The following is a 14,415-nucleotide window of genomic DNA, read 5'->3' as shown; positions in this document are numbered from 1 at the left end:
ATGGTGATAGTTGCGGTGGCGATGGCGGTAGAGGAGATGTGAAAGGGGTGGAGGCCATAATTAAGAAAGTTGTGAGTTTAAAATGTCCAGATTTGTTACACGTGTTGTATTAGGGAAGAGTTGGTACTATGTGAAATAAATATGAAAGCTGTGATATTATTTGTAAAGTTAAAATTACTACTGATGTAAATATTTTGGAGTGTTAGCATTTTTGTAATAGTTAAATGTGATGAGCTCAATCTTGTAATTTTCTCTATAGTTTTTCAGTAAATAGCTATATTGGCATGTTGTTGTAAAAAGATATGCTAACTTTATTATAGTTTTAGACTTTAATTTATCAAAAGACTTTTGAATTATTGGGCTTGATGAATTTTATGGACCAGCCCATTGTTTTTTCAGGACAAAATAATATTAATTTCGTCTTCAAACATGAAAGGATTAAAATGAACAACGTATTAACCATCTAAGCTACAAAATTGAGATTTTTAGACAATTACACTTAAATAGACAAAATATTCTCACGCCTACTACATAACTTAAAGAATAGCCTTTAATACTGTTTGACTTGAGTTTCTTTTAAAAATATACTTCTTTATTTGAATAATTACGACTTACATAAACTTTGCATTCTACAAATTCAAATTTACTAAACCGATTCTCCCAATCTAATTCTATCAGAATCAAAATCAATCAAAAAAAATGGGAGTCAATTTTCCGTCATCAGATTCAATCTCCGATCTAGATCTCGCAACCCATGCAGTGAAAACATCTTTTGAAGCCACAGGTTATCTGAAATCTTTGGTTTATGCTTTCCCCATCTATTATTTTTATGTTTTTTTGATTTGCAATATGTTGCCGATGATGTGCGGCTGAGATTTTGTTTGTTTTCTTGATTTATGATATTCGAGAAGCTGAATTATAGAATGCAAAGTTTGATTACTGCTTTGAATATAGATTTTAGGATTTTAGTTTCTTATTTGTTGTAGAATTAATGATTAGTTTAGTCTTAAGGTTTTGAAATTGACTCCCTAAATGTCATAACCCATAAGGATTACATGTAAGTTTATGTAACTTGTGTGAATTTAGAATTGATCTTCTATTTCAAACCAATTTTATATGTAAGTTGTGATTACTGTTCTTGTAATTGCAGAGTATACAGAAATTGTATAAAAAAACGATATTTACCTTTGTTCTTTTTCCTAAAATTTGTCTCATAGTCACTAGATATGATTCTCTGATTTTATTATTTTCTGTTCAGATGTTGTGTGATTGTACTTATTACGAAAATTATAATTACTTTTACGAATGAGTTGAGAACTGCTACTTATAACATGAGCGAGCAACATAGCAACACCAACAATCAAGTTTTTTATTTTCTCTTCATATTGAATTTGCATTGTTTTTAGTTGAGTTGTTTTGGTAATGATTTACTTAATTATGCAGGTAATCGCGGAAGATGTGGAGGGTAACGTTGAAAATTATAAGGAAGGAATGCAAGGATGTTATGAAGCATCAAAGATATTGATGCAGGTGAAGTAGTCAGTTTGTTATGGTGCTTTTAGATTCATTAAAGGTTTCTATTTATATGTGATTCTATGTTTGTTAGCTTTCATTGATATTTTGGTTGAGATAGAGTGACGATCTACTGTTGAGGGAGACCCTTAGTAACTATTTAGTATAAAGTTAGTCAATTTTTTTTGTTAATTCATTTTAAATATGTGTTTACTTGTTCTTTTTTCTTAATATGTTTTTTAGATTGAAAGTGATGCTAAAGTTTCTTCTTCATAAGAAACTCCTAGTGAACATTGAAAGTAAAGTTTGTAACATTGAAATTGTTTCCGATCTTCCTATTCAAAAGATAAGTATGTGTTTATATTTTAATTCTTTTTATACAATTGTTGTTTGTTTGTTTTTTTTTATAAAAAAAAACAGTGATTGTAGAGCGTACCCTTGCAATTACGGAGTATTTGATCCAGATAAAGCCAATTCCTTTGGATTTCAGCATTAAAAACTATCGGGAGGATATTGCATTTTTTTTGTATACATATGGGAATATGAAGATGGAAGAAAACATTAAAAGTGATGGTGAGGTTGAGTATAAGAAGATGAATGCGGAAGCGAGAACGGAAAAAATGAAGAAAAAAATTTAAAATTTGTAATTGTCTAGTATGTGGATTATAGTTTTAGTGGTTTGTTTGGATTATTTAGTTTTATTTTTTTGTATGTGTATAGGTTTGTTTTTTGAACCTATGAATGTTGGTTGTTAACTATTTTACTTTTTGTAAATTCAATAGTTGTTTAGTAAACTGTTAAACTATATGTATTTTTTTAATAAAAAAAGTTATTGGTAACTATTTGGTAAACTAATAGTAAACTTTTGATAAACTATTGTATAATATGCTAACAACAATAGTAATTGTCTACTGATTATAATCGACATTTGGTGATCTGTCGATACACTTTAAGTAACCTATTAGTAAACCTATAGCAATATTAAAGGGATGTAAAATAAGTTTTATTGGTTTGAAAATTTATTAGAAAATTTTAGGGATTTTTATTGGTTATGTTTGGGTTACCTATTAGTTGAAAGTGTAACCTATCAGTAAAAGTATTTGGTAATCATTTAGTGAACCTTTAGTAACCTATTAACAAATATAAAGCCATAGTATCCCAATTTAAATTATTTTATTATCGGTAAATATTAAGGAAACCTATTAGTAAACTTTTTTGAAAACCTTAGGTATCTTAATAGTACACATATTGTTATAGTATACTAATACAAAGTGTTATTATTGGTGAATTTTGGGATATCTATTATTTTCCATTTAATAACTTGTTAGTAAACATTTAAATTTCTATTAACAAACTTATAGTAAAAGTATTCATATACAATTTTATTTAGTATCGGTGAATATTAGGAAACCTGTTAGTAAACCTTATTGGAAACTTTTATTAGTTTAATAGTAAATGTGCAGTAATAATATAATGATACATAATATATTACTTATTGGTTAAATTTAGTAACAACTGGGTAATCTATCAGTAAACCTTTAGTAACTCTCTAGTAACCCTCTAATAACCTCTAGTATCCTTGGATAAACTTTCCATCTCCTATTCATCAGCTGACATCTCTTGGTCATTTTCTGATATGTATGCACCTGCTCGAATTTTTTTCCATAAATTTTTTCATGACCTTACAATTTCGCCAACACCGAGCTACGATTATGTGAATAATCTTTGCACAAACAAGCTCCTCGGGCTTAATGAAATACTCTCAATCCTGAATATATTAAAAAAAAAAACATATCATATTAGCAAAACGACAAAATTATAAAATAGTAAACTAAAGAAATACCTTTAGAATACCTATATCAAACATTGTGTACTAAGCATATCAAGTGTAAAACAATGAAAGAACTACAAATAACAGTTGGAAACCATTAACTAATATTAAATAAATTTACTAGTATAAATTTACCATGACTATCAGTTTACTTAAAAAACAATTTACTATTGTTTATTATTAAAACTTACAAAATATTAAAATTATGGTTTATAGCGGTTTACTAAATGTAAATTTACTAACGGTTGACTATCAGTTTATTTAAAAAGTAATTTACTATTATTTATTTTTTAAAAATTATAAAATATTAAACTTATAGTTTATATCGGTTTACTAAATATAAGTTTACCAACGGTTGACTATCAGTTTACTTGAAAACAATTTATTATTGTTTATTTTTTGAAAAATTATAAAATATTAAATTTATGGTTTATATCGGTTTACTAAATATAGTTTACCAACAATTGACTATCCGTTTACTTAATAACAATTTACTATTGTTTATTTTTTAAAAAATTTAAATTATTAAACTTATGATTTATATCAGTTTACAAAATATAAGTTTACCATCAGTTGACTATCAATTTACTTAATAAACAATTTACTATAGTTTTTTTTTAAAAAATAAATACTAAACTTATTATTTATATCGGTTTACTAAATATAAGTTTACCAACAATTGATTATTAGTTTACTAAATATAAGATTATTGTCGGTTTAATTTTTTTTACTTAAAAATAAGTTTATTATCGGTTCATTTTCAATTTATTAAAAAAAATTCTTTTTATATATGTAAGTTTATATATTTATAGAATATAATAATTATTGCTAAAAATCCATAGTATATAGTAATTATGTTCAATATGAAACGATCCAAAATGACATATAGTATAACTGCTAAAGATTAAAAAGGATGGAAAAGCTCAAATACTGCTTGAAAAAAATGTTCAACTAAGACAAAAAAAGTAAAAGGGAGTGGATTTTCCGGTCACAGGTTCAAGATGGCTCCCATTGTGGGTTTGGTGGATCTTGCACTTCATGGTGAGATAAAGGGAGTGGATTTGAAGTATTTTAGCATACAAAGATTTAAAAACAGTCCTCGGAGAAATTTAAAAGACTACAAAGATCAAATAGGATGTTCTTCCAATCATAAATAGATGAAATAAGATATCCATTAATAAGTATCTATCAAATTTTCATTCAAATAAGACAGATGAAGAATTGGCTAAAGTAGTGAAAGAAAAAGAAGTTCTTGAAGCAACTGTGACCAATCTTACTAATAATGCAGCACAGATGAAAGCATTATGCAGTGACAATCTTCATCCTCAACCAAAAAGAAATCAAAACTTTATTCTCATTGGATTTCATCGACAAAGAAGATTAAATTTCAGTAGGATAAAAATACTAAAATCCCCTTCAGTTTATACATCAGACATCACAAAGATCCTTAATTTACACATATGAAAGAATTATGCCGTGGGTAACAACCCATCTCCACCTCCACCACTGCCGCCATCACACTCATCATTCGACAACCCATCGCCGCCGCCAACGAAAGCAAACTCATAGATCGATAACTCATTTTTCCTTCTTAACCCTATCATCGATCCCACCGAAAATCTCCAAAGACAATACCACCAATTCTCCAATAAAAAATTAGAAATCCTAATTTCACTCGTTCGATCGAATTACTGTAATTCTGCCTCTAATTCCCCCGATTAATTGATCTAACTCCACCTCCGACCGCTTCAAATTGATAGACTTCGATTTACAGAATCAAAATTTCAGTGAAGAAATGCAAATTTTAAAGAGATAATTTTTTGCTAGTTTGCTAGGGAGAGAAGTCAAAGAAAAAAAACAGAAAACAAAAAAAAATCGTGTTTATGGAATGGATTCACTTTGAATAGTATTTTGGCAATAAAAGAAATATGGTGGTACACGTGAGAATATTTAGGCTTATTATGGTGTTGGGCCTAATTTCCACTACAAAATTTGTTCATAAGAAAACTACTTTTAATATGAGAGCCCAAAAACAATATCTTCAATAAAAATATCCCAAAAAGAAAATTATATAAAAGTATTAGAATCAATCACAATTTTCAAAATTACACTTCAAAAAATACCTATAAAAAATTCGATTTGTACATTTCATATTAAAAATTTATAAAAAAAATATATGACCAATGTATTTTAAAAGTGACTGATATGAATTTATGATATATTTTTATAAGTAAAAATAAAAACATAAAAAAATTTAATTACTTTTAGATAAAGGTATAATTTTTGAGTTTAAAATGTACTTTTTAAAATTAACTTTTTCTTTTAATAATTTTGTGAGTTTTTTTCGAGTTGTTTTTCAGGATTTTGATCAAACCAAAAATCTCAAAGAGCCTCACTTATATCAGAAAAATCTCTAATTAAAGAAAAAGAAAAAGTAATTTTAGAGTTGGTCATACAAAAATTATGGACTTTAGTTTGAATTTGGGAGCCTATTTTATTGAATATTAGTAAATTGTAAGCATGCCAAACTCTAGATTTAATTAGTCCCATTAGACACGTCTTCAAATTTGTTAAATACCCATAAGCTTGCCACATGTTAAGAGCTTTTACTTGTTTAATTCACACATACAAGATGACTTCAAGGTGACATATGATATGTTGTATATGACACTAACTTGGTGATAAGAAAATCATATCTAAAATTAAATTAAAACTATTATTTTAATTTTATTTAACTTCAACTCTTTCTCATAATAATGTTTAGACATATATTGTTACATTTTATATCGTTTATAATTTATATATAGTTATAAAACTATTATTATGACGGAATGGTATTATAAACAATATTTATACCTTTTATTTTTTAAATTTTGTATACAATTTTAATTTTTCAAATATTTTTATTAATATTTGAACTTGCTTTTGTTAAGTTTTAAAATTAATTTTTTATTATCACAAAAAAAATATTCTCAAAAAAGTTATTTAATATACTTTGAATTTCATTTTTGGCCAAGAGATTCTTGATATAATGATTTCAATATATATTATTATCATTATTATTAGTATTAGGAGTCTTTTAACATTACTTTTTTTTTTTGATGGATTTTTAACATTATTTATTTTGGGAGAATAGGGCAAATGATTAGATTACCAAAAAGATTCATATATATTCTAGAAGTATAATATCATGAAACACAAGTACACGTGTTTCAGCAATACAGAAGCCACAGCGTAAAATGAAAGCATAACAAACAAGTACTTGAAAGAAGAAGAAAAAATGGACACCTACTATTCTAACCGACAAATGAAAGTGACATACGACGACGTTATAGTCCTAAAAATGTGTTTAATTTCTCTTAAATATAATTTAAATTGAAGTTTTTTCAATAGGAAAATATTTATGTCTTCACATTAACTTTAGCTCTTGTTCTTAGAGCGGAAACGGTGATCTCCAGCTTTTAGCCGAAAACAACGTCTAATTTTTTCTTCAATATAATATTTTGTTATAATTTTTTTTATTTATTCTGGATGTGTTCGGTGTTGTTTTAATGTTTAGATGACGACAGTTTATTGTATAGATAAATTTTTGCGATTAAAACGTTTAGAATTATAGTATAAATTTTTTTTGTCAGATCATGATATTTATCATAACCTTACGTATAATTACTTTTGATATTGAATTAAATAAAAACTTGAATGTTGATTTTAAAAAATGTATAATTCATTCAATTTGATTTTAAACTAGGGTTATACTATTATCTCCATGAGATCTGGTCCGAAATATTACTTTTTTTGTAAGTTTTAAAAAGTTAATTGTTTATTCCTTGATATTTTTGTTTTCTTAACTAACACCCCCCATATAAGGGGATTTTAGTTAGCTGAAACACAAAATTCGGTGAAATAGTCGATTTTTAAAATTTATTGACAGAATTTTATGGGGGCAATAGTATTTAACTCTTTAAATTAATATAGAATAAAGTGATTTTTAAATATTGGAGAAATTAAATAACTGGACGGAAGGTCTAAGCAACCATAGAAATTTAAGCATATTTAAAATGAAATGGCGGTTAGCGAACTTATTATTAGAAAGCAAAGCAACCATGAACAACAACAACAACACTTTACACTCATTTCCAAAAGGTCAAAAGGGATTGGGCAGAATGAACCAATGAGATTGTGCAATTTCGAGTTGTATGGACCACCTCATCAACCCTTTATGCTTTTCTTTTGTGGATTGCCCAATTCCAACTCAATACTCATCACTCAACCACACAACACATTTATGTTATTATTCAAGCAACTATTGTTTTTTTTAGGTTCAAATAATATATTCATTTTGATTGGAATCTATATCGTCTATTTTGTAATTGACGGTGTAGATCGTAAACAAGACCTCCTCAAGTTCAAAATGAACTTGAGTGAATCCCAATCCTATATTCTAAAGTTCAAAATTGGACATTCGGCTCAAATTTAAAGTTTGGTATAAAATATAATAAATTAATTAAAAACTAAATTTGATTCGGTTTGAATTGATTATCTACATAAACACTTAAATAAAATTTAGTATATATATATATATATAAGTATCGATATAAATACATAAAAACAAAAAATAAAAATAAATTCAATCATTCTTATGAGTCCGTTGAATTCAAATATTTTAATGATTGAACTTAATTCAATAATTAACTGAAGCAGGTTGAACTCTGATTTAACTTGATTAGCAATCTTGAATATTTTAAAATTAATTCTGAGCAAATCGTGAATTAACTCAAGCGAGTCAATAATATATATATATATAGTGTACTACATTAGAGAGTTGTGCTTATGACGTTAATGTTCCACGCCAATGATAGAAAAATATTCACATTATGTGTGACCATTGATGTTTATATTATAGTGTGTTACTGTCTGGTTTTTATTGTATGAGTTTAAGAATTTATCAGATTTTATCGTGAATATACTGAAGCAAGTGATTTTAAAATTTTCATTTATTTTGCTAACATTTTCTTTTTAAAACTATTTGGACGAAGGATGAAGCAAAGTCATCCTGTCATTGTGTGATTGAAAGTGAGAAGAATTGATTAATAACATGTAGATATATATTATATGTTCAATTTTACATAGGCATTGCTATATTAAGATAGTGATCTATATAACCCTATTATTGTATCCCCATATTGGCAAATATATTAATTATTGGACACACATTAAAATATACTAAGAATGATCCAATGAGAGAACAGAAAAGGCACAAGTATGCTTTTCCTTTCTATATCCTAACTCACTCATCCACATGAAATTGTATGAAGGGCCCAAAGCCAACCATTATTCTTCATATACATATATCTTTGGTTCCAATAATATCCTAATTTTATACCATTTTACTATAAATATTGGCCCTATCTACTCTCCAATAGCCACACCATTTGCAAAAGAAATACATTTATACCACTTAAATACATAATTGGTCAGCTGTACCACTTGCACTCAACTGTACTTCATTTCAGCATACCAATTATTTTTGTCCTTTTATCTACCTAAATCTCGATAATACATAAGAAAAACAATTAATTAATTATTAATAATCTTATAAAATTAGATCAAAATAAAAGTCAACTATTTTTTTAAAGATGTAATTAAATTTATTATGAACTCCTTCCTCAATTAATTCTATAAGTTAATTTTGGTAAAAAAAGTCAATGTCATAACTAAAATTTAGTTTGATCTACTTATTAAAAAAGATGTTAAAAATAATTCATGTTTTTTCTCAAAAAATAAATAAATAAATAATTCATGCAATTATAATTTTATTTATAATATATAGTGATTTAATGAATATTTACAAACTATTTTTATATTTTATTTAAACTTCGTTTTAAAAATAAATTTAATGGTGAACTTAAATTTTAGTTATGGCAATTAAAATTCTTAACCAAGTCATTAACATATTCAACTGAAAAAAGGAGATTAGTAGTGGATTTGATTATATAAAAATAGTTGACTTTTGAAAAGTCAGAAGATATTTAATTAGTTTGATAAGCAATAGTAGATTTTAATAATTAAATTGTTATATTCTTGATCTACACTTATAAATGATATTATTTCATCAAATCTCAAGAGATGAATTAGTTTAAGACTTTAACATGTAAACCGTGGTGTAGGATTTACGTGTTAACCTAAAATAAAAATTTAATTGGTTAATAAATTTGTTTACTACCAAAAATTACATTATCATTTCAATGAAAATAAAACTACTTTATTATAATGTTTTATAGTATTAATATCAACTTGCGTGCACCACATTCAGCAATACGAAAGAATCCAAAATGCAAATCTAAAACTGAAATCCAATCGATTCACAAATTATAAAAAAAACAAAACAAAATCCAACATGAAATATGGGATAAGTTGAAGAATCCAATATCAAGAAATTCAAAAAGCTAGCATGTGCCCATATCAATCGAGCAAATATTTGTGTTGGTTGATGTAGAAACATATGGATATAGTTATTTGTTTCTTTGTGCCATAAAAATATTTATTTACGGTAAGGGTGAGGAAACTAAAAAGAAAATAGAATTGTTGATCCATTTCATTAACCGTCAATTAACGAGTATTTTTAAATATTGTTAATTTGTTTTGTGTTATTTTTATTTTAATCATTATATTGTTTTTCTAAGTTTAATGATTTAAAGTCAATTTTTTTTGTCTTTTTATACATCTAATCTATATATTATAAAGGACCAACGGAGCCCTCTCATTGATTCTCACCAAATAGAGCATTTCTGTTAGTTCCCACCTTTTTTAAAATACTTATTTTAGTTAAATTTTATAATTGCTTTAATTTACTTATTAAATTTACACACTTATAATTTAAATAAGTCTTTATAAAATTCTATAACTCTTTTAATCTTCAGTTATTGATTCCTACCAAAACACTAACTATATTTTTTCAATCGTCACTAACTATCTTTTTTCAATCGTTTGATATTCTAACTGATGGAGTCTGCCTTCTGAACCGGTGAGTGAACCTGCAAAACAGGGTAGAAGCTAACCGGACGGTGGTTGTCCGATTAACTCTCCGATGCTAAAGTCAGTCTAGAGCTTTGAGCAGCGTTTTGAGTATATGAATGTAATTGTGATTCTAGGCATACCTCGTGCTCCTTTTATAGTAGTCGAATATACCTAGTAGAGTTGTATTAGGCAGGTGAATCCGGCTTTATAGGGATTCGGCAATATCGTAGAGATTCTCCTGATTTGTCGGGATCTACCTTAATCTGATAAGAGTTCTATTTAGGAACGTCTTCCTAAATAGTCTTATCTTCCTAAAGTAGAGCTTATCCTTCCATATGTAGTGTTTGTGTCCGAATAGGACAACACTTCCATAATTAGTCGATTATCCGAATCTCGGACCTGACGCGCTTTCGGCGGATCATGTGGGATTCGGTCTTTATTAGCATGTCACCGAATCTTAAGAGATTCGGCATCTCCTTCATATCTTCCGATCTTCAGGGGGAGTCCGGTATCGTCTGAGAGTGGATCTCCTGCAACTCGGCTCCATTATACTTACAATAGGATTCGGTATCCATCATTAGCCCCCTCGCAAGTGAGCTGAAGTAGTTTGGCATTTATGCCTTAGTGGATTTTAGCTCTTTTGGAGCTGAGTTCTTTTATACGGGCGAGTCGTTTTATATTCCGGGCGAGTCGTTTCATATGTTTGTGGGCGACGTTTCATCTTTAGTAAGATTCTGCGTTGCCACGTGTTGTTTATCAGTAGAGGGTTATGACCGGATGAAGGACAAGTGTCTTCATGCGCTATTAGTTTGGTCCTTATTTGTAATTATGGGATCTCGTCTTTTCAGTTTCTTTGGTTCATGCTATATATAATTGTTCATTTTGTTACATTTTCCTTCTTCTTCAATCTCTGCTTTTTCTGCAACTGCTAAATTTTCGATTTCTTCAAGCTTTCTGTGGGTTTCCTTCTTCTGCTTTCAAGATTCCTCGTTTTCAAGTTGCTCCTTATCTTTCTTTCGATCCTGCGTATTTGCTTGCGAGGTATTTTACCTTTTCACTAATTTAATTTCTTGGTAGTTTGCAGTTTTGATTTTATTCCTCTTGTTCTTCTTGTTCTTCTTGTTCTTCGTCTTTTTCTTTCTTTTGATCTTTTAGGATTTTAATTTCATCATCACTCCGTGTTTCCCCCCCATTTTAAAATTTTTAAAATGTCAGAAGTAACTGAGGGGGCGAAGGGTGCTCGTGACGAGCTAGAATATACCCGGAGCTCCTTGTCAAGAGAGCAGATACTTGGTTATGCCGAGGAATTTAATTTTCCTGAGTCATACGTTATTTTGAGACCGGCAAAATCGTATCGGGCGAATCATAGTACCGATTCGCCTTCCAAGATAGTTGTTTTTCATGAACAGCTTTTAGCGGGTCTTAGGTTTCCCTTAGAGTCTTTAATTGTAGAGGTCTGTCATAATTTGGGTGTTCCTTTAGGTCAACTTCATCCGAACGCGATTCGCCTTCTTTGTTCTTTTATGGAATCGTGTAGGGTTCGGATGCAGGAGCCTTCGCTTGCTCTTTTCCATTATTTTTATGTTTTCTCCCGCCGAAAGGGTGAGGAATTTATTTTTGCGGGTGGTCGACCGAATCGGTCTCTTTTTAGTCTTCCATCTTCTTTGAAAGGTTGGACCCCTAAGTTTTTCTTGGTTCAACATTCTTCTTTTTCTTCTTTTTCGCGGAGTTTTACTTCTAGTAAAGTTTCGCTTACTGATGTACCTGACCTGGCTGATGGGGAGAGGGACTTCGCCTTGTCTTTGTTGTCGGATTGTCGTCTTGATAAGCCCAAGTACAGCGTTCTTTTAGAACGATATTTGAGTCGCCGTGAAATACTTTTGGCGGGTCTTCCTTTAGAAGGTATTTTTCTAATCTTTTGTTGTTATGTTTTGTTTTGTAGGATGTCGACTTCTCTTGAACATTTGCTTGATAATTTTCATGTCGATATGACTGTAGATATGGGCGAGGTGACTAGCGGCGTTCCTAATCCCTCTACAATCGCCGTGCCGAATCCGACGCCTGATTCGGTGAATCCTAATCTTGATCCTGCTTCTGGCGATCAAGTTCCTGCTGCGACTTCCGAGTCGCCTCTGCTTCCTTCGAAGGAGTCAGGTCCTTCTCTGAAGGGGTTGCCTACCGCCGGCCAGAAGCGTCCTGCTGAGGACCAGGCTGGAGCTTCTACCAAGCGTCCCAAGAAGAAGAAATCTTCTGGGTGTCTATCGAGGAGGCACCTCGGTTTGCTGCTTGGGCGGACGCGCAAAATCCGCCTCGTCTTTCAAACGTCGCCATTCTTCATGCTTGCATGGAGAATATTATGATAAAAGAGGACATTGAGTCCATTGATCGCGAACATGGCGATAGTTTGGCTGAGTTCGCCTGTCTTGGCGGTTTTTCGGTATGCTTCTTTCTTTTTTATATTATGATTTGCTTCTCCCTTTTTTTTTGTTTTTCTTATTTGTTGTTTTCTTTCGCAGGTGGTCCAGTCCATCGCTGTTTTGGAGCGCCGCCGAAGGGATGCGGTGGATCAATTGAAGAAGCTCCAGAGAGATTCCGAATCCTGGCTCTCCGAGAAACAAAAGATGGAGGAGGAGGCTGGCGAGGCGACTGGTCTGATCCAACAGCTGAGGTCCTCCGTATCTACCAAGACTCGGGAGATTTCCGCTTTAGAGGCTCGGGTTCGAACTTTGTCCGAGGAAGTCGAGTCTCTACAGTCTTCTTCAGGTGCTCTCACTAAGGAGAGGGATGATCTGAAGAAAGAAGAGGGGCGTCTCCGCCGGCGATTGGGTGACTCTGGGAGCTTTTATTCCCAAGTCATGACTCAATACCGGTTGGCGATCGGGGCAAAGCTGCGGGAGCAGAATCCTGGCGTCGATCTTTCTGGAGTCAATCAGTTGGATCCTGCTTCTTTGGCGAAGGAGGTGAAGGCGAAGCTTGATAAGCAGAAGCAAGACGCTTTGAATAAGGCTTAGTTTTTATTTTCTCCTTTTTGTATTTTTTGCTTTTTAGTATTTTTTGCTTTCGCCTTTTTTTGTATTGGATCGTGGGCGGATCCTTTGTAATTTTGCTTCTGTGAATATAATGATCTTTTGACCATTGCTTTTCTTTAGTTGTAGAGTTAATCTAAACTCGTTTGTTATTTTGAGAAGTTAATCTAAACTTCTGCTGGTGTAATTTATTTGTAGGTCCGAATGGATCCTTTTATTTATTTGACTCGGACGAGTCTAAATTATTTTTTAACTAAGATTCAAACGACTCTTGTTAAATTGTATTTATTAGGTCTCGAGCGAGCCTATAAAATTTTGCTTCTTATCGCCAAATCGCCTTTTTATTTCAAAAATGGAAATAAGTACATGCCATGAATTAATCTATTGATAATACTTTCTCAGGTGCTCTATATTCCAATATCTGGGTACCATGGATCCAGTTATTGTCTTTAGTCTATATGCGCCCTTGCCAGTAGCTTCTTCTATAATATAGGGGCCTTCCCAATTAGCCTGCATTTTCTTCACTCCTGCGTTTCCTCTGCCAACTTCCGCGTTTCGTAAGACCAGATCGCCTCTTTGAAATTCTCTAAAATTCATTCTTTTGTTATGGTATCTTGCAGCTTGCTTCTTGTATGTAGCGGCTCGGGCTGCCGCTTCATCCCTTCTTTCCTCTAGTAGGTCTAGACATAGCCTTGTTCTAGCCTCGTTAGTTTCTTCTTCTAGATAGTTTACTCTGATGCTGGGTATTCTAATTTCTACTGGAATTACTGCTTCAGTACCGTAGGCGAGCCTGAAAGGTGTTTCGCCAGTTCCTTTTCTAGGAGTTGTTCTGTATGTCCATAGGACGCTGTATAATTCTTCTGCCCAGTTCTCCTTATACTGAGAAAGTCTCTTTTTTATTCCTTGTGCTATGGTTCGGTTGGTGACTTCTGTCATTCCGTTTGTCTGAGGGTGCGCCACCGAAGTAAATTTCAAATTGATCATCAGTCCTTTGCAAAATGCCTTGAACCGCTTACAATTGAATTGTTT

General features: G+C 30.9%; 1 protein-coding gene and 1 long non-coding RNA gene across 2 annotated transcripts; both read left to right on the top strand.

The window, feature by feature from the left end:
- The first annotated feature begins 610 nt into the window (after positions 1 to 610).
- LOC126657620 (uncharacterized) lies at positions 611 to 2,253 on the top strand. Its single transcript, XR_007633382.2, has 3 exons — positions 611 to 784; positions 1,444 to 1,530; positions 1,933 to 2,253. It is a non-coding gene; the product is annotated as an uncharacterized LOC126657620 (long non-coding RNA).
- Positions 2,254 to 7,406: 5,153 nt separating this feature from the next.
- LOC126657213 (uncharacterized) lies at positions 7,407 to 13,495 on the top strand. The gene is made up of 5 exons (XM_050351873.1): positions 7,407 to 7,630; positions 12,090 to 12,178; positions 12,359 to 12,457; positions 12,598 to 12,797; positions 12,877 to 13,495. The coding sequence occupies exons 1-5, from the start codon at positions 7,407 to 7,409 to the stop codon at positions 13,369 to 13,371; spliced, it is 1,107 nt and encodes a 368-aa protein (XP_050207830.1). The 3' UTR covers positions 13,372 to 13,495.
- Positions 13,496 to 14,415: the final 920 nt, after the last annotated feature.

The sequence above is a fragment of the Mercurialis annua genome, linkage group LG7, assembly GCF_937616625.2.
Source record: "Mercurialis annua linkage group LG7, ddMerAnnu1.2, whole genome shotgun sequence".
In the NCBI taxonomy this organism is placed as follows: Eukaryota; Viridiplantae; Streptophyta; class Magnoliopsida; order Malpighiales; family Euphorbiaceae; genus Mercurialis; species Mercurialis annua.
The sequence above is the reverse complement of the archived record's forward strand: the minus strand, read 5'-3'. Positions and strand labels throughout refer to the sequence as shown.